At 35.8% G+C, this 25,025-nt stretch overlaps 1 protein-coding gene across 1 annotated transcript in view; it reads left to right on the forward strand.

Moving 5' to 3' along the window:
- The window catches only part of PPARG (peroxisome proliferator activated receptor gamma), a 63,027-nt gene extending 40,264 nt beyond the window's left edge, over positions 1 to 22,763 (forward strand). Inside the window, exons 5-7 of the mRNA XM_074879728.1 lie at positions 7,318 to 7,517; positions 11,715 to 12,165; positions 19,451 to 22,763. Of these exons, the coding sequence (XP_074735829.1) occupies positions 7,318 to 7,517; positions 11,715 to 12,165; positions 19,451 to 19,698 (899 nt within the window). The 3' untranslated portion in view covers positions 19,699 to 22,763. The remainder of the gene's footprint in view (positions 1 to 7,317; positions 7,518 to 11,714; positions 12,166 to 19,450) is intronic.
- The last annotated feature ends 2,262 nt before the right edge of the window (positions 22,764 to 25,025 follow it).

Consider the following 25,025-nt stretch of genomic DNA (forward strand, 5'->3'; position numbering starts at 1 on the left):
AGGCCTATATGAATAAGCATGCAGAAATGCACACTGGATGATGTCAATGACACTGAGACATATTGTTATGTTGAATCTACAGATTAAAGTTCATCCACCTGGATAGTTAAATTATCTGAATTTTAAATGCTTGGAATCAGAATGCGGATTATTTGTGCCTGAGGGTTCCAATCTACGACTGTCTTTGCATAGATATGTTATTGCAAAATGAATGGGGCACCTATGAAAATGGGGAATGCAAGGAGACACTTAGCAGCTACAGCCACATTTTTTCACGTATAAGCACTACATACCACTTGGCTGAAGGTTAAAAAAGACAGTAGTGTTCTCATGCTTTGAATATTGTTTTCCTTTCCTTCTCTAGCCACAGTGCTGCTCTGTGTTTAACCCTTAATTGCTCAGATTGTGTTCTGAAGTACCACTAAACAGAAGCTCGGTTCTTTTATTTTAGAAATTTCCTTAATTTTTTTATCTTCTACTAAATGTAATATTTATATAAAACCAACTACTGTAACGGAAAAAAGGACCACACATGGCAGTATGTCTTTATTATCAGTTCTGGGAGCAGTGAATTGCTTAATCTGAGCACATGCCTCCAGTAAACTCAGGCAGGTATCCACCCAGGCTCTGTCTTGTGTTTTCTAGTGTAAGAAACTGTGTTTATAGTCTATTTGGGGACTCATTTATGCTCAAAAAAATTCCATAATCTAGGCAATCAGAAGAGTAGAGTGCTGTACAGAATAGCCTATAAGCAATCATAGTGACTTCTCCAGACCATAAAATGTGGCATAAGGATAAGTGTTGTAGTTTTTCCACAGAAAGGAAAAGAATATAATGTAGCATGTAGTCTCTTACTATATTCACTATTGGTTTTATATCACTGACATTTGGAGTATACTCTAAATGCAAGTAAATAAAAAACTGCCAAAGGAAAGAGAGAGACATCATATATTCCAGCTGCAAGTTCATGCCCAAACTTGCACAGTCTTTGATTAGCGTGAAAGAAATGGCCATCTGAACCCCTTCCACCCTTGCAGCATGAGCAGTGAGCCATATTCCCAGATCTCTTATACCACCTCGCTGTCTTGTCCCTGTCCTTCCCACCCCTACAGATCCTGCCTTGGTCCACTGCCCAGGCTTTCAGGAGATGAGGAAGCTGGGCCTGCGGTGAGGGTAGATGGAGGAGAGAGAAGATAGAGTAGCAAGAAGGATAAGTGGTCCAGGGAAATAGAAGATGAGGCCAGGGTCATGGGAGGAAGGTGGAGAGAGAAGCAGAAAAGTGAGATCATGCCAGCCATCCTTTCAATTTCCTCAGCCACTGGAAATGCTGTGAACTCTTATCCACCCTGTGAACTCTCCTTTTTCCACCCTAACCTCTGTAAGTATCACCAATACCTCCTACTTCTCCTCTCACCCAAAATCCCACTTTCTAAATTCCTTCTGTAAACCTCCTGGTGCCTGACTTCTTCCTGACTTTTGTCTCAGTCGCCTGAAAATGACAAGGACTTCACCAAAAGGACACTACTAGACTAGTACCACAAACTTGAATTTAGCCCCAAATTTTGCTTGCAATATGCTAATAAACATTAAACAGAATCTGCTGCAACTAATATAATATTTTAAAAATATATTCTAAACATTAAAAAAAATATTTGAAAACTATCCTTTTGCCTATCAAATTATGATAGGAATATATTTTAGGCTCCTGTTCACCTTATGTTTAGGAAACTTTGTTCTCCTAATTCAGGAATTACATCAGAAATCTTCCAAGACATGTATTTTCATGAAATAAGGACAGTGTTTAAAAGTGGATCATGAGAAACCCACTGCTGTTAATAAATCCTAAAACCACACATTTAGAAAGAAAGAAAGAAACACATGCAGAAATGATAGATTGCTAATAAATGTACAATCCATACAAAAATAAAGATGCATAACCAACTTTACCCCAAACACAGTTTTCACACACTAAGCACGGGGAAATATTATGAGATTCCTGAGAGATTTCATTATTGCCCAATTATTTTATGTAAAGGTCTGATATTATGATGGCAGGCAACAAGATACACCCTGAGGATTTCTATAGTACAAAACCCAGTAAGATCTCATTTCCATTCTTAGCGAAGTCAGTTTGTGTATTTAGAAGACTTGGTCCCATCATCTGCTACATGCAAACTCTACGAGTGTTGGTGGCTGTTCTGCTGAACTGATAGACATGTGAGCTGGTAGCTGGCAATCCCGCTCAAGGGGGTTGTTCAAACAAGGATGGGTTTTAGGCCGGTAAGAGATAATCCCCGCTAAACCGCTTTGATTAGCTAATCACCTAGTGCCATTCTTTGATAAAAATGGGTAGTTTGGACCGATTTGACATTGATGTAATAGCTTTTTGTGCTATGAGTAATCTTGGTTTGTTATATCTAACTGAATTCTGAATGCAGCCTGCAAGCATTCAATAATGGATGTTCATGCTTATAACCTGGTTTACCATATAACAACAGACGTGCTAATTTTCTTTCAAAGTAATCTCATAATTTTAAACAGACTTGCTATATAATTCAGTGTTACCTTTGGCAGTAGTACTCATTTCTTTTGTTGTTTGTGGGTTGTTTTTTTTTCCTTTTTCATTTACACAGAAGGAATTTTAAATAATCTTTTTTAAAAAAGAAACCAGGAATCTGATCTTCGTAGAAAAATTATCATCGTAAGGCCACATGCCAAACCTACGCCAAATATTCCTTAAAAATATATAGCAGATTGCTATGCAGCTTTAATCATGTATCATTTGATAGAGTCTTCTTCCGTGTCTTTGGGCTTTAACTCCAAAATAGATTATACATAAGGGTGCTTGTATTCATAAGATTTAGCACAGTGAAGACAACGCTCTGATTTAACATTAATGTTCACAAAGTTTTTTGATTGTATATATAAAAATTATACAAATTCTCAAACACATGGAAGCAAAAAATTAGATATGACTCCAACAAGGAAGAGTGCTGAAACCAATAGCAAAGTAATAAATAATATTTGGGTTTTATAGCACTTTTCATGCCGAGATCTCAAAGCAGTTTTCAGGAAAATAAGTGTCATCATTATAAGCAAAATAAAAATAAATGATAAGTGAAAGAAGGCATCTACTCTAGAACTATTAACAGCAAATGAAATGTTAACGGTACGATGAACTCCAATGCAATCTGTAAATTAATGGAAATAACTTTATATGAGAAGCACTGGAGCTTGTAACACATGCCTACTTTGCAAAGGTAATTTGGTATCCTTTGTTGGGGATAGATAAGCACACCAGAAACGTGATTCTGGAACACCCTTAGTCAATCTCATTTTCCATTAAAAAAATAAATACAATGTAAGTTGTCATTTATTATAAATTCTACACCGGTGCTATTGTAAACTTTTAACAGAGAACTATCAAAAATATGTTGTTTAGCAATACCAAATTGCTAGCACAAATACTGTAATTTACTTTCCAAGAGACTCTTGCATAGGAAACAAGAGAGACTGCACAGAAATCAGGGTATAGGATAAGGGGCGTATTCAGAAAATATAGTATACATACTACGCTGTCATTTTATACTCAAAACTCAAAGTAAGCCTATTTTATACTGGCAGTATCAGTGCAGCAGCAGATAGATATGGTTATGTGGAAAACTGCCATAAGTTTTTTTTTAAAAAAGAAATAATCCCCCTCAATTCTGTCAAACTTACTTGAAAAAAACAGGCACTAGTCTATTCACCCATGTATGAATTTCTAGCAAGACGTTTGTTACCAGTCTAGTTTCTGTTCTTCAAAAGAATACAATTGTTACAGCTTAGTCAGTTGTTCCCTAATGACAAAACAATGTCTATTTTGAAGATCCCTGATTGTTTCAATAAAATCTCTAGATTAAATGATTCTATTTCGATAATCAGTATATACATTGTGGTATATCATTAAGAATGTTCTAGTAGATACTTGATTGGGGGGGCAGGGAAGGGGGGGAAAGGTGGAAAAAAGAAAACAAATTCCTATTGTTTTTAACGCCTTGGGGAAGTGTATAAACTATTTTAAAGCTAAGTTAATATTAAAACATGGGAAGGGGAAGCAATAGCAATATACTGTCCCCCTTTTTAATCACTGGTTTGTAAAAATAACCTTGATGAAAGGGAGTCTTATGCCAGTGAGATTCCAGATTATAAACTTGCTTTTGCAAACCCCAACTCTCAAGAATAGGCCCCCAACAGAATCACGTCTCTCACTGATGTTCAGTCAAGCTCTGTTTCCATAACACTTAGACTTAGTATGCTTACAGAATGAGTTTATAGAATCACATCGGGCTGTTAGGGATGCATAATTTATCGTAAACATATTATAAAGATATTATATATAACATTATGAATGTATTCCATTTAAAATGTCAAAATACTTTACAAATAGGATTTATCATAACAAAACATGTTTCTGGCCCAAAGCACCTAGATCCTGATATGATTGTGAAATCTCTCAAAGGACGTGTTCCTTAGCATTCCTAAGTATTTCTTACTATGTGTTAAGAAGTCTTCAGGTCATCATAAATTGCACTCCATATATTTCTGGAAGTGATCAGCGTTTTATAGACATGGGCAACCCTGATCTCTCTTTTTTATTAACAGCCCTTTATATGAGGCTAATATCTGCCTTGCCTTCTTTCCAGATTAAAAGGTCCACTGCAATAGTCTGAGAAGTCTTGCTAGATTTCAACTTAGCTCTTCATTTGCAAATTCTTCCTCAAAAAAAGATGGTGAGAAGTTGAATTTGTTGGCAAGAACCCAATCAGAAGCATCAATGTATCACAAGATTTTTTTTTTCCATTGATGAAGCTACTGCAAAGTGCACATTTGAAAATTGGACAAATTAATCATAAAACATAGTCCTATGAATGTCACAGATTTAATATTGAATTAATATTAAATCCGAAACCAGGTTTAGTGAAGAACATAATAGCTTTTAATGAAAATATGAAAAGTCTAGGCGCACTGTTCAATATGCACTTTTATTTAACCTTTTATTTTTTTTATTTTTTATTTTATTTAACACTTTTATTAGCTATATTATTAACACTTTCTTGACCCCACATTTTAGTTATACGTGCTGTCCCTACTTACAATATGTATGTAATAATATATTTTAGCTTTATTATGTTGATGACAGTTTGATTCTTTTTATTGAATCAGTCCTTAAGTACCAGAAAAAGAAAATCTGTAAATGCTATGAAATATTCTCAGTGAGTTTTCACTCTATTTACTGCATTAAATACTCATACTTCATTCATTTCACATCTTCAAGAATGTCTAAAATGCAGATATTATATTTTGGGTTTAATGTTATCAACATCTATAATTTTTTAAAAAAAAAACTCAAAGGATTTGTGTTAACTACAAATAAGAATTTTTGAATAATGAGAGAATCCATTTTAACTGCAAAATGAAAATACCAAAATAATCTTGATTCACAGTGTTCATGGAAGCGTATGTAGCTGAATTAATACCTTTGTAGTTATGCTGAATTTTTTCATCTTTTTATTTAGGTTACACTAAGTAGAAATATGAAATCTCCTTTTGTTTTATATCAACTTTTTATACATCACTAACTTTACCATATGTTCATCCATTCACATTATTTCTTTACAGAATGGTGTCAGTCTCTTTGAGCCATTATAGTATGTCACAGAAACTAATATGAAGTTAATAATTTTTCAAGTATTTTGCTCTCAGAAGAAAGGAAGGCAGCGATATCTCCCTGAAAACTATTATTAGTAGATGATTAAGAATACTTAGTGTTTCCCATGAGAGAGAAAAAAAACACATATGCCATGGTATATATGATCCAAACCAAATATCAGTTGGCAATTATTCAAAATTTTCCATAGGAAAAAATGATTAGCAACAGACATTTTCGGGGGGGGGGGGGGGGGGCGGAATAGAATATGTTAATTTGTACCTATTGAACTAGATTTCCTTTCATGGTGATTTTTATTCTTACATGTTAACTCCAAGAATACCCAAGCAAATATGAAATATACGACATGCATCACTCAGACTAAGTTTGCTGAAAGAGAAATGTAGTACAGTTGTAAAAATAAACAACCTTGTTTCTACAGCCATGAAATAAGACAACTGGTCAATAAATATAATATACAATAAATGGGTTTTTTTATGTTTTCTGGCACAATTATTTATTCTTGAAAAAAAGTGTCATTTTTATCCATCAGCACACTGCAAGCAAACTTACAAAAGGAAAGTGGCTGGTTGTTTCCAAAATAAATGTCCCTGGTATAATAGTTCATATGTATGATCTTAACAGCACTTTTACTTTATCTGGGGAAGACACTAATCGCTGAAAAAATATTTATAATATTTCTATCTCCTCCTAAGGCCAAAATGCAAACCTTTATTTCTTCCTTCCATTATTTGTTTTGATGCTCTTTTGTTCTGTTTTGGTTTTGTAAAATAAAATAAATACTCTTTACTGAAATATCATATAATAAATCAGCCTTATTCTTGATGGCTCATTTGGAATATTTTCCCAGTCAGTCCCCATATGAATAAATAGTGTCTTGGCTAGTAAGTACGTAGGTGTAACAGGGGGTTCACAGCCTGCCTTAAGTTGGTATTGAGTAATTGTGAGATCATATGACTAGGTAGAACCATCTCCTGTTCTTTCAATACTGCATGCACATAGAGTTATCATGAAGAACTGAGCCTTTTCTGGCTTTTTTATTCCCTGCACAACCTTCTTTCTCATTCCTTAATTCTTTTGGTAACATTTTATAGCACTTGCTACATTAAGTTCTGCTGAACTATTTAGGAATTTATTTCTGCAAGCCATGTGAGTGTTTTGTTTCTAAACAAATGAAGAATCTGAGATCCATATGGTGATTTGCCCAAAACAATACAAGGCTGAAAGGTGGTTCCTAACCTAAGCCAGCAGAATTTTCATATCTTAAAGATTCTTTACGTTTTATTTAGATTGGAGGTAGAATCAGTGGTTTTCACCAACTCTGTCAGGTGAGCTGACAACAGGTTTACATTTCCAAGCAAGATATTGTAATCTTACTGTTTGGGCACAGAGTATTTCCTCTTTGAGAGTTGTTTGTTTACATTTTTTTAAGGCACTTGAGCTGTTTTGCCTGTACTACTGGAGAAAATAATCTTTTTTTTACTTGCTTAAGTACTGTTTTAAGAAAAACTTCAAGGGCTCATAACAAAAGGTGACATAAAAAGCTATACAGATATGCTTTTTTAGGTGCAACTATAGCCATAGTAATTTCTTGTCATCTTCTTCAGCCATCAGGTTTGGGCGAATGCCACAAGCGGAGAAGGAGAAGCTCTTGGCAGAGATTTCAAGCGACATCGACCAGTTAAACCCTGAATCTGCTGATCTACGAGCGCTTGCCAAGCATTTGTATGACTCATACATAAAGTCCTTCCCTCTGACCAAAGCCAAGGCGAGGGCGATCTTGACAGGAAAGACGACAGACAAATCAGTTAGTTCCCTCTGTTTTTTTTTTTCTTTCTTTTGAGTAAATGATTTACTACATCGACAACACATCTTTTGAAAAAAAAAAACTTTGCTGTTGGCAGTTACATATTTCAAGCTGTGTCTGAAACACAGGAAATGTTTTTAGATAGGATAAGTAAACATTATTTGAAAAAACTCCAAGTTCACCTAATAAAATACTTGAAACCAGGACAAGAATTTGAAGGTCATCTTAACCTTTTTGTACTCTCTGATCCACTCTTCCCGTTTTCATTCTCCTTCACCAAAGGTTATCTTCCACACTATCTGTTTAAGGTGGCTATCTAGCTGTCAGGAATTGGTTGCTATACTAGTCGGGCATCCTTACCTTAGCATATTATCAGTACTAGCAGTACCCAAAGGAATATTCTTTTTCGTAAGTGTCAAATGATTCCCAGTATCAACACCATCACTAGCCTTAACTATGGTGCTTATTCTTATGATGATCTGAGGACTTCCTGCATTTGACTGGGTTATCTTGGATCAGGTCAGTACCCTGTGTTGGTGCAATTTGATTTTTAGGAGAACGTACAACAAAATCTTTGAAAAGTAAGGAATAGAGATATGTGTATTTGTGGGTTGCTTTGGAAACTCCACTGACAATACACAACAATCTTCTGTATCAGTGAGGAGGATAAATAAGATCTGATAATTATGGTAGGTTTTAAATTTTGTCATTATTTTAATACCTAAAGAGCAAAACAGTCTTCCAAAACTTGTAACTCTTGGTTTGATATATTTTCTAGAACCATCGACAGAAATTTTGTCTGGATTACAACAGAGACTGTATTTTATTTTCTTTAATAATTTCAAAAACAGGAAAGAATTTGGAGGTATTTTATGCTTTCTTTCTTTAAAGGCAGTTAAAAATCATAATTTAAATATTGTCTCTAATTTGGTTGTGCCCCTCACATCAAAACTTCAGATATGGCGGTCACTTACAATTTGAGTAACTTTTCATCATGGAGTATATAAAGTTTGAACGAGCATAAGTTTATTTATTCTGCGGAAAGCTGATACGCTAAGTCCACTTGAGGGTCATTGCTTTTTCCAAATCTTTCCACAGTTCCCTCTCTATATCAGGAACATACGTTACTGGGAAAGAATTAATAGAGCAATTTAGTTTTTTAAGTGTGTTCTTAATAACTATGTACTTGCATTGGGAAACAGAAGTGGGGTGTTTAATTCTATGCCTTGTTTACCCCTCTTCATCCTAAAAATATCACCAGGAGGCCCGCTCCTTTTTTCTGCAGCTGCCCACTGTGCCTACTCTGGAAGGTGACGGAAGCTTGGGCAGGGTTACCTATGATGCTCTCATCTTCTGTTTTTCCAGACATGTGTTTAGAAATCTGGGAAGTTTGTTTCTGAGGTCTCAAGTGCATCCACAAATCCTACTTTTCTTCTGTAACATTCTATGAAGTTGTCATAGAAATCTGTTGGTGTGTGGTTTGCTGTGCTGGGTACTCAGCAAACTTCTGGGCTTGTGCAACTTGGTCATGTCTGAAAGTTACACTAATGCAATACTCATGCAGTAAATATATAGTATGCCATCAATGACGTTCTCCTTTTTTATTGAAAGTTTTAAAACTTTGACAGATTAGAATATAGCAATAAAACAATAAACATAGAATTTAGCTTTTCATTGCTGCAAATTTTCACGCCATTTAAAAAAAAAAAAAGAACGCTAGAAGAGTGACACGCAATATTTAATGGTTACAACTTGTATCTTATTTGAACTGTAATGGACTTTGTGCTCTGGAACATCAAACTGTTTACAATAGGCATAATGTAAATTTATGTTATTTTTTAATTGCTATATCATGTGCCTTAACTGAAAGTGTTTGGATATGCTAAGTGAGTGTGTCAAAACTGAATAACTCATCCTCTTCTGGGATATACAGTGCTCATTTGACATAAGATTCTACTCACAGAGTTCATCTGAATCTTTATATTCAAAATTTCTGTAGCTATTTTGAACTCTTTCTTGATTTTCAATTTTCTAATGTCAGTAGGTCAGTGGCATAGCATAGGCTTTCTAAAGCACATGTACGTGCACAGAATAGATGACTTTTTCCTGTACTTGGTGCTCTCACTTAAGATTTTCTAGAAAGAAAAGAAAGCAATGACCTCCTAGTACTAAAACATGCATTTTAAAAGCCTCCTCTACAGTATTGTTATTCCACTGTTTCACATAAGCGTGCATATGCATCTGTACAGATATGTATAAAATGGTTTTTCTGCCACCAAAATAGCATTACATCTTGAAAAATACCTTACCCTCCAGGCTTTTCTCAGTGCAGTGTGTTTATTTTTTCAGTTTCACACTGAAATTCTAGTGCAATTGGAAAAATAGTGTCATACCTCACACTCTATTTAGCTGAGTCTCATGGTCAGAGCTCTGTTTGCCTGTGGTTACTGTGGAAGTGACAGCACTAGTTTCATTGGTCTCGTAAGCAGCAGAACATTGATTTAACTAAACCATTTTGAAAGCTGAATTCCTTTTGTATGGATACCATTACTTCAGTTCACAGATAGACCTCTGTTTTCCAAGCAGCTGTATCAGTCATAGACAAAACTGTCAGCTGTCTCCTCTCCCTCTCTTCCTAGTGAAAGCGGGTCAGAGCTTTGTGTTCGACTTAGCCTGAAACAGATGACCGAACATTTTCACAATCTCCATCTGCAGAACTATGGGAGGTGGGAGTAGTAACCTCTAGCTGGTGGGTACTGATGAGCATCTGTGGGCAATATCCTCTTCAGAAAGCACCACCACACTCTAAAGAAAGTAGCTATTTTCATTTTTTAAAATTCCGCAATAATTTGCAACTGAATAGACTTCAAAACTGGTTTAATCAAATAGGAATAGAATTTTAGGAGTTTCCAGAAGCTGATTCTGTGGGAGAGGACTGCTGACTACTATAGGAAGGCTTTGGTTCTTTTTGAATCTGTTTTGCAGTATATAGTGAATATAAAACCATGAGAGTGAACACCCATCTGAATAAGGCATTAGAATCTGTAATCATAAGGGATCCTAAATTAAAAAATGCATTTCTCTAGTCTGATTGTTGGTGTAAACTCCTTATATTTTAATTAATTAATCAAATATATTAATCAACGTGTTAATATCAGTAGATATTCGTTCACTGCAGCAATGAACTATTTGGCCATTTATCCTCTAAGGAAAAGATTCTTCAGATAAATTCAAGAAATCCTCACTTAACCACTTCTTTAAAACCAGGAGCTTCTTCTGCATATTCCGAAGCAGATTGTTTCCAGACCCTAACGAAAGTTTTCCTGGCACTACTTTTTCTAATCTGCTTTCAAAATTGATTTATTCCAGTTGAGTTTATTTCACAGTCAGACGCGTTCTTGTGTTCTGAATTGTGCTGCTGTAGTTTGTGTCATGCTATCTGTGTTTTCTTTCCCATTGACAAGGTATTTGAGTTTAAATATATCCTCACTCTGTTATTTTTAAAGGAATTAACAGCAAAAGGTTAAATTTATCAGATAATCAATACCATAAAGTTGATATTACTTGCAGTATTTCCTAGAAGGACAGAACCTGGAAGGAACATGATAGTATATGAAATAATCAAACCATGAATATACTCTGTCTTTCTACAAAAAAGAAGTTATATCATCAGACGTGCAAACATGTCACTGTACACTTGCTAGATTCTGTTTTATAGAAGCCGTTAAAATTCAGGTAATGGGAGTAACATTTTAATCTTTTGTTAATAAGCATTCCAAACTTCAAATTCAAGTATTACAGAACTCTGTAAAATAAACAAACAAAAATACCAAACAAAATAATCACAGGTAAAAATCATGGATATTTTAAAGTCGTGTTCGTTACCCCCCTTCCCCAATTATTACAAAAAGTATCAGCCAAAGCCCTATTTTTAGAATGTGGATTCACAGAACATATGAGAAGTCCTTAAGAACTACTTGTCCTTTCTGTAAATCATTTTAACATTGTGAGGATATTTGCTTTAATAGGTTTATGAATATTTAACCTTTTTGGGTCAACTGCCCTTGATACATTCCTCATAGATTTCTAAGTGTTTCCTGATGAGTTGTACCTCTGTATGCTACTTCAGTTGCTCGGGAGTTAAATGTTCTTAGAAAGGGTATTCGAAAGTAAATTGTCTTTTCCTCTTATTTTTAGCCATTTGTTATTTATGACATGAACTCTTTAATGATGGGAGAAGATCAGATCAAGTGCAAGCACGTGTCACCGCTGCAGGAGGAGAACAAAGAGGTAGCGATTCGCATCTTCCAGCGATGTCAGTTTCGCTCAGTGGAGGCGGTGCAGGAGATTACAGAATTTGCCAAGAACATTCCAGGTTTTGTGAATCTTGACCTGAATGACCAAGTAACTCTCCTGAAATATGGGGTCCATGAGATCATATATACTCTCCTGGCTTCTCTGATGAATAAAGATGGGGTTCTTATATCTGATGGACAAGGATTCATGACACGGGAGTTTCTGAAGAGCCTGAGAAAACCTTTTTGTGACTTTATGGAACCCAAGTTTGAGTTTGCTGTGAAGTTCAATGCACTGGAATTAGATGACAGCGACCTGGCAATATTTATAGCTGTCATTATACTAAGTGGAGGTAAGTGCTGTCTTATTTAATACAATATTTTCTATAATAGAATTGACACTTTTAATTCCTGTCCAAACAGGAAAGTGCTCAGCACTACAGGATGGGTGTGAGTTTATTTACACATAGTTTTTTTATTAATTTTCAGCTTACTTGATGTTGTTTGCCCTTTTTTCAGTTTCAGGCAGAAACTGAAAATGTAAATGACCTGATATTAATGATGGAGCTGGAAATGCCTGCTGAATCAGCAGTTCATTTAGTTAGAAAACAAAATCAGGACTATCTTTCTGAAAACAGGAAGGGTGGAATTTCACTGGCAAGAGTTTCTAAAAGTTAAAATTCTGCATGAGGGTTTTTTAAACCTGCAATTAGATTGTGTGGCTTGCTAATTGTACACAAATAGCTTTGACTCCATAACAATTTCAAAATATATGTGGCATCTGGCTTACAGGGTTGTTACGGTGTTTTTTTATTGTTGTTGTTTTTTCATTTGTGCAAGGTTTTGTTTACCTTTGGGGGAGGGGAGAATGCATTTCTCAAGAAAACGATGGTCTCCCAATGCCTGAGAAAAATAGTCTGCTCTGTTCAGATTTCCTGAGATGCTCCGTTTGTATTAATCTCTATGCATTATGCTTTGAGGAAAGCATGAATCTGAAAGCCCAGGTAGCAGTCTACATACATTCTAACACTTAATTAAAAAAACCACTGAATTTTCAGCTTCTTTGAAGACAGTATGTTCTATCTGATTCTGAGGTGATGTAGCTATTCAATTTTGTGAATCAGTGGCTGCTACCCAGATTATAGTTCACTTGGAAACCTTTCCACTGAGAATCTGAGATATCAGATATGCATTTCAGGTCAGACTGAAGATCTTTTACTTTGGCCGATACTATCAAGTTAGTGATGTTGCACAAAGAAAATTTTACCCTACTGATTTGTGTGTGTTTTGGCTTAGAATGGTACTGCAGATATCAATGGGAGGAATGTGCTGAATGCTCTGAATTTGGATCCTCCACAGAGCAACGCAGAGTATTTTGTTATTAAATTATGTTGAAGCAATCAAACACAACAGCCACATGCTATTGTTCTAAAAACATTCTGTTGAGAGTGCATTGTTATGTACAGCTTCATTTAAAATCACTTGCTATTACTTCTGGCATTGTGTTTCATTCAGTAAAAATGTGGTATCACAATATGGTTTATTAGACTAACTAAATCCACTTCAAACAAGTACAGTACCCAGAAGACATTTTCTTGTGCAAACCTTTGAACACAATGATCCCTGAGGACTCTGAATTAATTCAGGAAGGGAAAATACGTTACTGGTATATTTTTGGTTGGCTTTGATGGGGGAGGAAAAATTATACAAGCCTATTAGAGCACTACAAAAAACATGCCAATATTTTGCATTTTCTAATATAATGAAATTTGACAGATGAGAAACAGGCCTCTCAAAATCCACTCCTAATTGAAAAAAGGAAACTTGCTATCTGCAAAGCTAGGTCTGCTATGCTTCAGTGAGGTTTGGGTTACATTAGAGGAAATAGGTATGATGTAACTAATCTTACATTTTAGGTCTCAGGAGGACAGAAAAAAATTGACTATGTTGAACCACATTTATCAACAAGCCTTTTTTTTTTAAGAATAATTTGTAAACAGAGATCTGTAAAGAACTACTGAATTTTAATAGTGCTTAAATAACTCTGAAGCAAATCCATATAAATATATAAATCCATATAAATATAAATCTGTCCTTTCTAGGAAAATCCATTAATTTCTTTATAACAAAGGTCTCTCACTATCTTTATTGAGAATTTTTTTGTTTCAAAACTTTTTTTTGTTTCAAAAAAGCATGATAGTTATTTGTAAAAACTGAGTTTGTATCTTGAAAACAATTAAGCTTTGCTGCCAATTAGAGAATACTGTAATGTTTAAGTCACTTCAAGAAATCCTGTGTACAAATATCTTAAAAAGAAAAACAGTTTGTGAAATAAAAGAAGATCCTAGCCAAACGCTTTAATTCTAAGTGAATCTGTGACAATCTGTCATTGCCTGGAGAAGTTATGCTAGTTCTGCTGGCTCCACGGGTGCTATCTCTTATGCAGCTCTAAAAAGAAGAGAGAAGGGAAAGAGAAAGATAATTCCAGCTGGAACATTACATGTAGAAAGCTTTTCATTGTGAAGTAACTGTTTGGAATTTGCCACAAATCCTATAAAACAGTTCAGCCTTTTGATATCAAAACAGTTGCTTTTGCATTATATGTAAAAAGCTAAAATGCCCATAGAACAATAATAAGAAGCTGACAAATTAATAGCAACAAAATGAAAGTACTCCCACTTCCACAGTCAATCATTTTATTGTTTCTGAGCTGCTCAGTGCGGCCTCACTCTGTCTCAGTGATTCAAGATGTTACTCTGAACTCATTATTACAAAGCTGAAGGGTTGTTCTTAATGTTGGTATATTGTGCTTTAAAACAATGTTGTAAGTGGCAAACGAATTCTAGTATTCTGAATTTAATGCTGACGAGACAGACTGTGTGTGTGAGCAGTAGGATATCAGCTTGTTTTTACAAAAGAAATGCTTTATGCCATTAACAGCAATGCCAGACTCTCATTACAACATTCTTTTACTTATGGTAACTTTGAAAAATACACCTCAGTAAAATGAGATTTTGAAAACTTTTTTCAATGAGATATTCTTCCTCCCTGTTGTATTCCTCTGTGCCTCTCAGCCAGTAGTAAGTGCCATGGTATACATGTTAAAGAACTTGAAACATCTTTAAAAATATTATATATACCTGAGCTGAAATTGTAGTCTATCGTAAGAAGAAGGTTTAAGGAGAACAAGTTGGATGTCTGTGTTTGGGCAGGAAAGCTAATAGCCCAAGACTTATTGGGATAATCCACATTTATAAACAGAGCAAACTCACGCAACAGGTAGTTAAATAAAAACAAAGCTCAAAAGGTAATTTTGTAACATGTTTACATATCATGGATGGACTTGAACATTTGCATATTATCTTCTGCAGTGTTTGGATATAGTGGTGTTTGGGAAGTGTAGCAGGGTATACCTGTAAAGAGCCAGACTCTGCTAGTCAACATGCAGCCAAACTAGTATTTGCATTCAGAAATGTTTCTACATTCACTTTTTCTGTTTTCTGAGTGCATTCTTTACAGTAGATTTTGAGCTGTGAATAACTGCTGCTTGTTTAAACACTTCAATAATTTTGCTGCAATCTGAGGTTTTTTTGAATTTGAATTTTTATCACCAGATTTTTGAAGTTTTATCACCAAATAGTACCAAGAAATAGTTCATATTTGACTGCTACACAAATCCTGCTCTAGCAAACCTGTTAGAACAAAGAAATGCTTCATAATCAGACCAAGAACTGCAGATAATCACTGTGGGCTTTGAACCAAAATCCTGGTGACTACAATACATGTGACAGTCTCAGAAGAAAAACCTCAAACTGCTGAATCATATCTGCTTCAGCAAAAGAAGTAGCACAGTTGCTCAGTCAGCCATTTTGCCTGATTTATCATATTACTATTTTAGAATGTGTATTTAAATGCAAAATGCACTTACTCAAAGATATGAAAATATAAAGGTATATGTAAAGGCATGCAGATGGCAATGTCATATGTGAGGAACAGAAGAAAATTATAATCACTGTTAGGAACAGGAAGGAATCCAAATCCGTAAGTAAATAAGCAGACAAAATATTTTTCCCTGAGATACCGTAGAACATCAATTTACACAAAGTCACACTGTTGATTCTCAAAACTAAGGGGCTATGAGCCTTTCGCAGTCACTGTAAACATTTTCTTACTTAGAAGAGCTTCCTGCAGAATTTTCAAACCCAATGAATCAGCTGTATGACAATGAATGAAAACCTAAAGAAAAACTGAATAAAGAAAAGTGATAATAAAAAGAGAAATGTAGTACTCTCTTGGCATAGTCTGAATGGATAAAAGACATGTCACAAATACCACATAAAAAACCTAAACTTCAATCAACAGTCTTCTGTATCAGAGAGGTTTAAAAGTGGTGTCCAATTCACTTTTAGTTATCTCTCACCTTAATCATTTCACCTCTCTTTCCTTTGGCCTTCTGTAACCTAATTTCATTGTATCATAAGAATGTCCTGCTACAACCATTTCACAGAATCACAGAATCACAGAATCAACTAGGTTGGAAAGGACCCTGAAGATCATCCAGTCCAACCATTAACCTAACACTGCCAGTTCCCATCTACACCATATCTCTCAGCGCTATATCGACCCTACTCTTAAACACCTCCAGGGTGTTTTTTGTCTTTTTTGTTTTTGTTTTTGTCTTTCAGTTCCTTCATCAGTTCCCTTTGCAGTTTTCTCTGTGAGCTACCAAACAGCAATCCCGTTGTACTTAGCCTCTTCAAAGGCCTCCACCACAGTGTCACATCTAGTTTACTCCCATTTCTGCTTCTTCCTATTCTCTACCTAAATTTTCCTCAAAGTTTACTGTTAATTGTTTCCTTTGTATTTTTTTCTACAAGCCACATCTATCTGGAACTTTTTACTGCACAAAATACACCTTTTGGTACAGTAAACCAATGAGTCTGGAGCATATATATTTAAGAGCATCTTAACAACTTGAAACACACCATAATACCAGTATGTTAAAACTTTTGCCTCTTATTTCCTTTTTTTCTGAATTAGATAAGTTTCTTGGAACAGAAAGAGCATTTTTCTCTGTAAGAAATTTTTACTGAGAAAGTATAGCAAACTGTCAACACCCAAAAAATAATGTCTATATCCTGAAGTTCTCATTCATGAAAAATCTCTCTTGCCTTCAATGGGAATTTTCCTTCCTCTTGAATTGGCTTATTTAAAAATAACATCTCATGATCTCCTAGGCTTTTGTCATAGTCATCTTTTCTGACTCTAGTTCCACTGGGTCATTATAAAACCATTAGACTGGGTTTTTCAAAGGAGCTTAAGGATTTTAGGCACTTAAGTCTCACTGAACTTCAGCTGACCTCGGGCACCCGAATTCAGGGGGCTCCTTGGTAAGTTCCGGACTCAGTACTGCTCTCCTGGGTTTGCCTCCTGGACTCTGAAGTTGCGCTGGGGAGCACAGTGTTTGAATTTGGTTTCACTTCTGAAAAACTCACACCCTAAAAATTCCCACCATAAAAGAAGCAGGGGGCAAAAGGAGATTAATCTCAGAGGAAATCAAGGCCACAGTCTTTGTGCTTTTTGATTTTTTATATCACTGTACACTGAGTCATACCCAGCTAGTTCAGAGTTCATCTGCAACACAGAAGTAAAATTTAAAGCTATCGCAACCCAAAGACAAAATTATTAACAGCTTTTTGAAGTACTGAAATTTGGGAACTTTCTGAAAACTATAAAGTAGGTAACTAGATTTTGCGACACGTGCAATGCATTTAGGCAGTCTAAAATTTATAAAAAAATCTCTAAGTATCTTTAAAAAATTACTTGATAATCTTGCCAAAGGAAATTAATAAAAAGGAGCTGTTTGTTTAGAGACAATTTTCTGCTTGCAGATACTTACAGACTTTCTGAACCATACTTTACGGTATTATCAATTGAATGGTATAAGTAAGCGATCTCTGCAAGACAAGCACAGCTTATGAGCGTGAAATATGAAATGGAAAAAGTGGCCAAATAGGTCACCGAGTCCAGTCACCTACAACAGAAAGCAGTCACTTCATAAAACCCCCATCAAACAAATATCAATCTCCATATTCAAACTTGCCATTACTCCTTTTTCTGAAAAACTATCCCCAAACCTCACCTCTTTGAGAGTTAACTATATTTTCCTAATCAGTGACCTACACGTAATCATGGCTTGTGGATACTCATTTGTTTTCATTCCAACTTTGCCTTTTAGTTTACACTGCAATTTTTTCTCCGTGAAGTAAAACCCCAATGAATTTATAAGAGCTTTGTTTTCTCTCTCAGCCTTTTTTCCTAGTACACAACACAAGCCAAGCTGAGTTAGTAGAAGTGGATGCACAGAAAGGTTACTAAGGTCACAGGAAATAACAGCCTATTTTTTAAATTTTTAATATAGATCAACCTCTTGTCCTTTCTGAAATGGAAATATTGCCTTAGAGAAGTAATTTAAGGCTAGCTATAGGCACTGCTTTTTATTGATCAACCTATGAAATTACTTTCATACCTACACAGCAAATATTATTTAAATTATTGACTGCTTTTTTCATGGAGTATTCTGATAATCAGGATGCATTACCCAGTATAAAGCAGTTTAGCAGTAACAAATTACTGGTGGTGATTGTCATATGTGAGGATTTAATAATGTTAAGCAACCTTTTTATCTTTCATGGCTGTAGAATTAAATACTTTATTACCTCAAGTTAGAAAGCAAATGTTACAAATTATGTTAAATAATAATTGCAACCACTTAAGAAGGTGTTTGGGGACAGTTAGAAACAATGGAACAGCTATTAGTATGAAAGATAGTAATGGTTAAACAAGAAAGATTTTCATTCTTGCTGAAGAATAAGATATGCCAAAGATAATCGTGGACTCTCGCAGCTGTGGCAGTGCAAGTAGCTGACTTTGGTTGTAAACATCCATCCCAGATTCCTCCATATGGAGGAGAACTCCCTGTTGGCATGAGCCCAGAAAAGGCATTTTCTGCACAAGCCACATCTATCAGTCCTCCACCGCCATAAGCATCTGTGGCTAAACTGATGAGCTGATGCTAAAAGCTATCATGAGACTTCTTAACAGCAACTGGAACTTGAGTGTGGAAAAGAACTGAACCTGTGATTTTTAAATCTCCTAGGTTAGTATGACTGCAGAAGTTGAATTTACGGCTTTTTTTTACTTTTTGATAGGTTAGCATCCACCTTAGCAGGAAACATTTCTAATGGTAGCAACTACGTGCAAATCCATCTGAGTATATGTTGATTTTCCAAAAGTGAATTACCTGACACAGATTGTTTATCCTCCAACTATATCTCGCTCTCCCTTTCCATAATCACTCCCAGTTTATTGTGGAAAATGCACTGTAGTACTGTGTAAGCCTGTGTCTGTATCTGCACCACACAAATGCTTGAGCTGTTTCTTACGCTAGTTCTAAAACTTCATTGAGCAAATGCTAGTAAAATCTTACAAATAAATACAATAAGAAATTCTCAAACAGTTCTCAGGAAGTTCCATATGTAAATGCTTAATATACTAAGAAATCTTTAAGAAATTAATACATGAGATCAATGTTTCCATATTCTTCATAAACTTACAACTCCCAATTTTTTTTCCTAGATCGCCCAGGTTTGTTAAATGTGAAGCCCATTGAAGATATACAAGACAATCTGTTGCAAGCTTTGGAGCTCCAGCTAAAGCTGAATCATCCAGAATCATCACAGCTGTTTGCAAAGTTGCTTCAGAAAATGACGGACCTCAGACAGATTGTAACGGAACATGTGCAGCTGTTGCAAATAATAAAGAAAACGGAGACAGATATGAGTCTTCATCCACTCCTACAAGAAATCTATAAAGACTTATATTAATGACCATAGTAGTTCTAATCCGCTGACATAATGTATGTTCTTCAGATTGCACTATTTCTTTGAGGGAAAACTTTGCATACCTAAGAAATTACTGTGAAACAGCATTTAAAAAGAGAGAGCTTAGTATAGTAGATCTATTTTATGCATATTGTTTATAAAGACACATTTACAATTTACTTTTAATATTAAAAATATCTATATCATGAAATTGTTGGCAGTATTTTCAGAATTAATTTTTTAAACTATCTTATTTCTTAAAATTGCTTGTCCAGTATGATTGATGCTTCACTGAAGTTGGTTAAGCATGCAGTTAAATTTTCAACTTAAAAATAAAAATCTTTCTCCTTAAACATTTCTAGGGAAACGTTTTAAGTATTACGTTTGATTTTGTGCTCCCAAGGCAGCAGCAAAATAACAATAAAATTCAATCACAGATTTGTGTAACTTCCTATGAGAGCTTAAAAGGCAAAAGTTTGAAGTGTCAGGTCTGACAATATTTGTGCCTACTGTAACACAATTTTATGTTGGCAGAGGTAAAGAGGTCTTCGTGTAAGTAAGAATTAGGCCCACCATTTGTGGGTAAACCAAAAACTAGATGCCATTTCAAGAATTAATTAAGGAAGGAACATGCACTGCTCATCACCCTGCGGAAGCAGAGTCTTTCCCATCGCCCCGCCCGCGCGAGGCCGGTGGAGCAGCCGCCTGCACGGAGGGGCCGTGCAGCTGCCCCCGCCACGGCCCCCGAGGCACGTGCCACAGCAGCGAGTGCTAGTGCACCCTGCAGCCCCTCTGCTGAGTCTGTGCTTGGAGTCGGTTCGTACAAACCACTTGGCCTGAGACCTTCCCAAATTATTGGACGAACTATCATTGAACAGCATATTCAGATAAAAATGTCATGGAAAATTGGAATAGCGTGACTCCTCCTAAACGAAAGCAAGGTTTGAATTCATTCTTTGAAACATAAACCTGTAACGGAAACCCTACTATGTTAGTTTGACTTGAGCTATCATTGTTTATCACTGGGAACAAGAATGCTTTGAGATGTTCACTGCTGTTAAGATTGTTAATTTTCTTATACATGTTGCCCTGTAATGTCACCTAAGATTTCCACTGGGAGCAAAGCATAGGAGAGTAAATAAATTTCACAGAAGGTAAATTTACTCACACTATCTTCTTTTGGTATTCTCAGTAGTGATGTGAGATTCCCTTAGATTCACATTTAGCCTGCCCACATTTACTGTTTGTGAATGGGACTCTGACAAAGTCAAGCAGGTGTGATACACACTGGTGGACCAGAAGAGGGAATGTTAGAAAAAAAAAGCCACTAATTGTCACATATATATTGAAGTAAGGAGCAGTCCTCAGTGAATATCCTTGGTTTCCTCACCATGTCCACCTTTTATCTACTTAGCAAAAAGTGTGCCTTAAACTTAGTGAGACAAGTTCAGTGGACCAAGAGGTAACGTTAAGTGAGTAGACTGGATTTTCAGGGAGTATAAATTGGCCTTACTCCCAAGGTAGACCTTGAAAATCTAAGTTGCTGCAAATTGTGCAATAAAGATGCTGACGGAGGCAAATATTAAAATAAATCCTTAAGGTTGTGCCTTCCACACCTGAAAATGTTTCCTGCTATTTATTTCAGATAACCTCTGGGCCTATGGTCAGTAGTAAGCATTATGCCCACCACGAAGTTTGGAGAATTGGATCATTCAGCCTCAAGGTTTAAAACCCACAGGTGAAATTGCGCTGAGGTGAAGTCAGTATGAGGCTAAAGTGAACAGCTTTGATCTTCACTAAGTTTGCAGTGAGATCATTTCACATAACTTAGAAACGATTGCCCTAAAGCAAATGGAATATTACATGTGAATGCCCAAGATCGCGTGTTTCCTGTGTATTTCAGGATAGACACATTGTGCTAGCTGAGCATCAGATTCTGACAGGGATTACTTGCACGCTATTTTGTGGTTGTTACAATTCAAAAGAAAATATTCTCTCTCTTCTTGTTTTAAGTTGTTTTCCACTGGACCATGGCCATCTGAAATTTTGCCATCTGTCACTTAGTGGGAGAACCTCTATTTAATTGCAGAGTTCATCGCCTCCTGTAGGAGGATGTATCAAAGATTAACTGGCACTGAGATGGACCACAGCTCCAACACCGAATTCCTATAATAGTAACACACAGCAAAAACTATTAATCTGAGCCTGCATTTCTTATACAATCCAATTTCACATTGGCTTCACTAGAAAAGAGTTCAGAATTAGTTTTAAATAAAGAATTCTAGGGCATGTTCTTATGTAAGTAATATTAAAAATTATTTGAAAAGGACAGTGGAAGAGATGCACTGACAATGAAATCAAGTTCATTACTTTGTTACAGGAAAAAATTTTGTGTAGCAAGAAGCACATTAACTCAAAGAGCTTAATTCTACTTTATTGCAAGTGGTAATATTTTTGAAAGTAGCAGTCTAGCAGCGACAGTGTTTAAGCCATTCTGTCCAATATGGACATATACAATCCATATATTTTGAGAATGGTAGCATAATCACAGTCATAATGGTCTAAGGATAAAAGAGAAGACAATTTTGCAGGAACAGGTGTTATCCTCTATTAGGATGAAGGGACTGAATGTCCCAAAGCCTATACTTTTCTTTCAACTGTATAAGCTGCTCTAATAAAATATATTGTTCTCCCTACATCCTGTCTTCTCTTACATTTTGATAATTATTCATCATGTTTTCCTCAAGCCATGGAAAATGTTAATTTTTATGTGAATTACTAATCACAGAAATGTTCTGATTTGAAATGGTTACATCATGGTTAGGAAGTTTTGCCTAAAATACTTTTCTACGAGAATAGGTCTTAAGGGAAAAATGTTCATTTAGTGGACAATTGCTATGTACTTATTTAGAACAAATGACTGTTATGAGGATATGAAAACATTTTCTCAAAAAATAGCATTTTCTCTTGTGAATTATATTCAGAATTTTGATCTAATTGTAAATACTTTCTGTTTCTATGGGACTTTATTTATTAAAAACAAAAAACTTGCTAATGGGAGTTTATAAGTAGGTTGTAATATTTTCAGACTCTCTAGAGTTTCGGTTAGAATAGGCCATGCCATAAATGAAGAATTTGGGTTTTGATCTTCAGTGCTACTAAAAACATTTAACAACTCAAAAATAGAAACAGTCGGCGGGTATATGCCTTCCTTTGAAGAACTTAATTTTGCTTGTGTTTTACTGTCCTTCCTTAGTCATCTGTTCACTACATCGTAACATCTTCAGAGATGATGTGCTGAGTGGGCTACTGGTACATTACCACAGGTTTTAAAACTTCTGAGCTGTTATTCTACATTGTATTTTACACTGATCTGCTTTTTCAGTAGAAAAATGCTGGAGGTAAATCATGTCCAGAGAAGGTAATTCGGTATACCTGCGCATATCCAGCAACTATCTGCCTATTTCCCTCACTGTGTCAAGCATTAACTAGTTATCAAAACATTTCTTGTAGAAGCTCAAAGTTCTCTGTTTTAACAGGAAAAATTGCCTTCTTCAGACAAAGTTCATTGGTGACCATTTCTATAGAAAATATTGCTGTGAGTGGCCTAAAATGAAAATTTAGATGAGAGAAGAACACTTTCAGCATCACCATTACTACAGCAAAGGCAGCTGAGACCATTTCAATCACTGTTTTCATAACAGCAATGAAAAACTGTTTATCCTACTAATGCAGGTAGCTGACTGCCTTTCAGCACTGCATGAAAGGAAGCAGTTGAGTTGTGAGTTCCTAACATAATCTTTTCCTAACGTAGACAGTCCTTCAGTAGCCTAGAAAATGGACTTCCTGACAATTGTTGTCATGACTTGTGTTACAAAGCTTTAGAAGTGCCACAGGCCTGCCCTGCCCTGCCCTTTTTCTTTAGCATACACACTCCGGGTTTCAATTCACCGCTGGTACAGTTAAGCCCTGAGGGATCAGGATTTAATATTTGATTTGCAATTGTAAACGCTGTCTTGAAGTTGAGTGCATTTTAATGGGACTTTTTCCTTTTAAATAAGAGGTAATATCTCTCCCTTAAAGAGAGGTAACATCAACTCTGTAAACATAAGCAATACAAAGCTGCAGCTAGAGATTTATAGAAGGAGGAAAACAAAAATTAGGGAAAACCCCCTCCCAACAAATTAGCCTCCTGGATCAGCAGCTCAATCACACACCCATCAAACGCTTCAGGTTTTTATTCAAGCATTGGAAAAAATTATGTGCCTCGTCATAAATTCCATTCCAACTGGCTGGTTAAAAATCAGCTGCATAGGTGTGTGTCTCCAGCTACGTGAATACAGCAGTACACTTTCACACTTGCCAGCACTAACTAGCCCTGAAAACAAATTAGTTAATTGTGGGAAAAACAATTTCTGAATTTCTCATTTTTTACGTTGATACACAGGGTATAGATACAAAATTAGACTGGAGAAGCAGCATGTCTTAAATATTGTTCACTGGCTTGAAGAAAACAATCAGTAGCCAGTGACTGACCCAACAACAAAAGGAAGTAAGGAAAAGATTCCAAGACTTCAGATGCAATGCAATATTATTATATATGTGTCTGTGCACATAAGCAAGGACATACATAACATCCATTTGTAGTATAGCTCCTAACCAGAACCATTACTAGTAATCTGTGGGTGAAAGAACTCCAGACAGTAAAAAATAACTGCTACTTGTTACCTTGTTGCTTATACATTCTGAGAGTTGCCTCAAAGTATTTTCCAATATAAAAAGAATATTTAGATATATGTATTTTTGCCTCTGATCAACTTGCACTGCCATCTGGCCCTCTATTTCATCAGTCCTCTTTTGCCACACCTCTACATCCTAGCCGTATAAATTCAGTAGGGTTTCTCCCCAGTATGTGAGCTGTTTGAGATATATTTCTTCAAGTTTCAGTATTGGAAACGGATATAAGCAACTGCAACTCAGGAGACGGTGCAGTTTCACTATGTCTGCTCATTCATCAGACCTGGCAAACACATACTCTGTTTCAAGGACTATACAGAGTAACCCTGTTTACAGTACCCTCGTCTCCGGACCTTCATGTTCTGTATAAAAGCTGCACACTTGCAGAGATATCAACTCTTCTTGCCAACATGTACAGTATGTAATCTTGGAAATGTACCCTAATCATACTTACTTGTGTGCAAGGCACCTAAAGTTCCTGAACGAGATTAGAGTCCTGCTACACTTGGCCTTATGGACACCGGCACTGTTCCAAGTAACTTACACACCAAGACAAGCAGACAAATGGAGAAGCAGTAAGTGAATTTTATGCT

Source organism: Strix uralensis, chromosome 10 (assembly GCF_047716275.1).
Source record: "Strix uralensis isolate ZFMK-TIS-50842 chromosome 10, bStrUra1, whole genome shotgun sequence".
NCBI lineage: Eukaryota > Metazoa > Chordata > Aves > Strigiformes > Strigidae > Strix > Strix uralensis.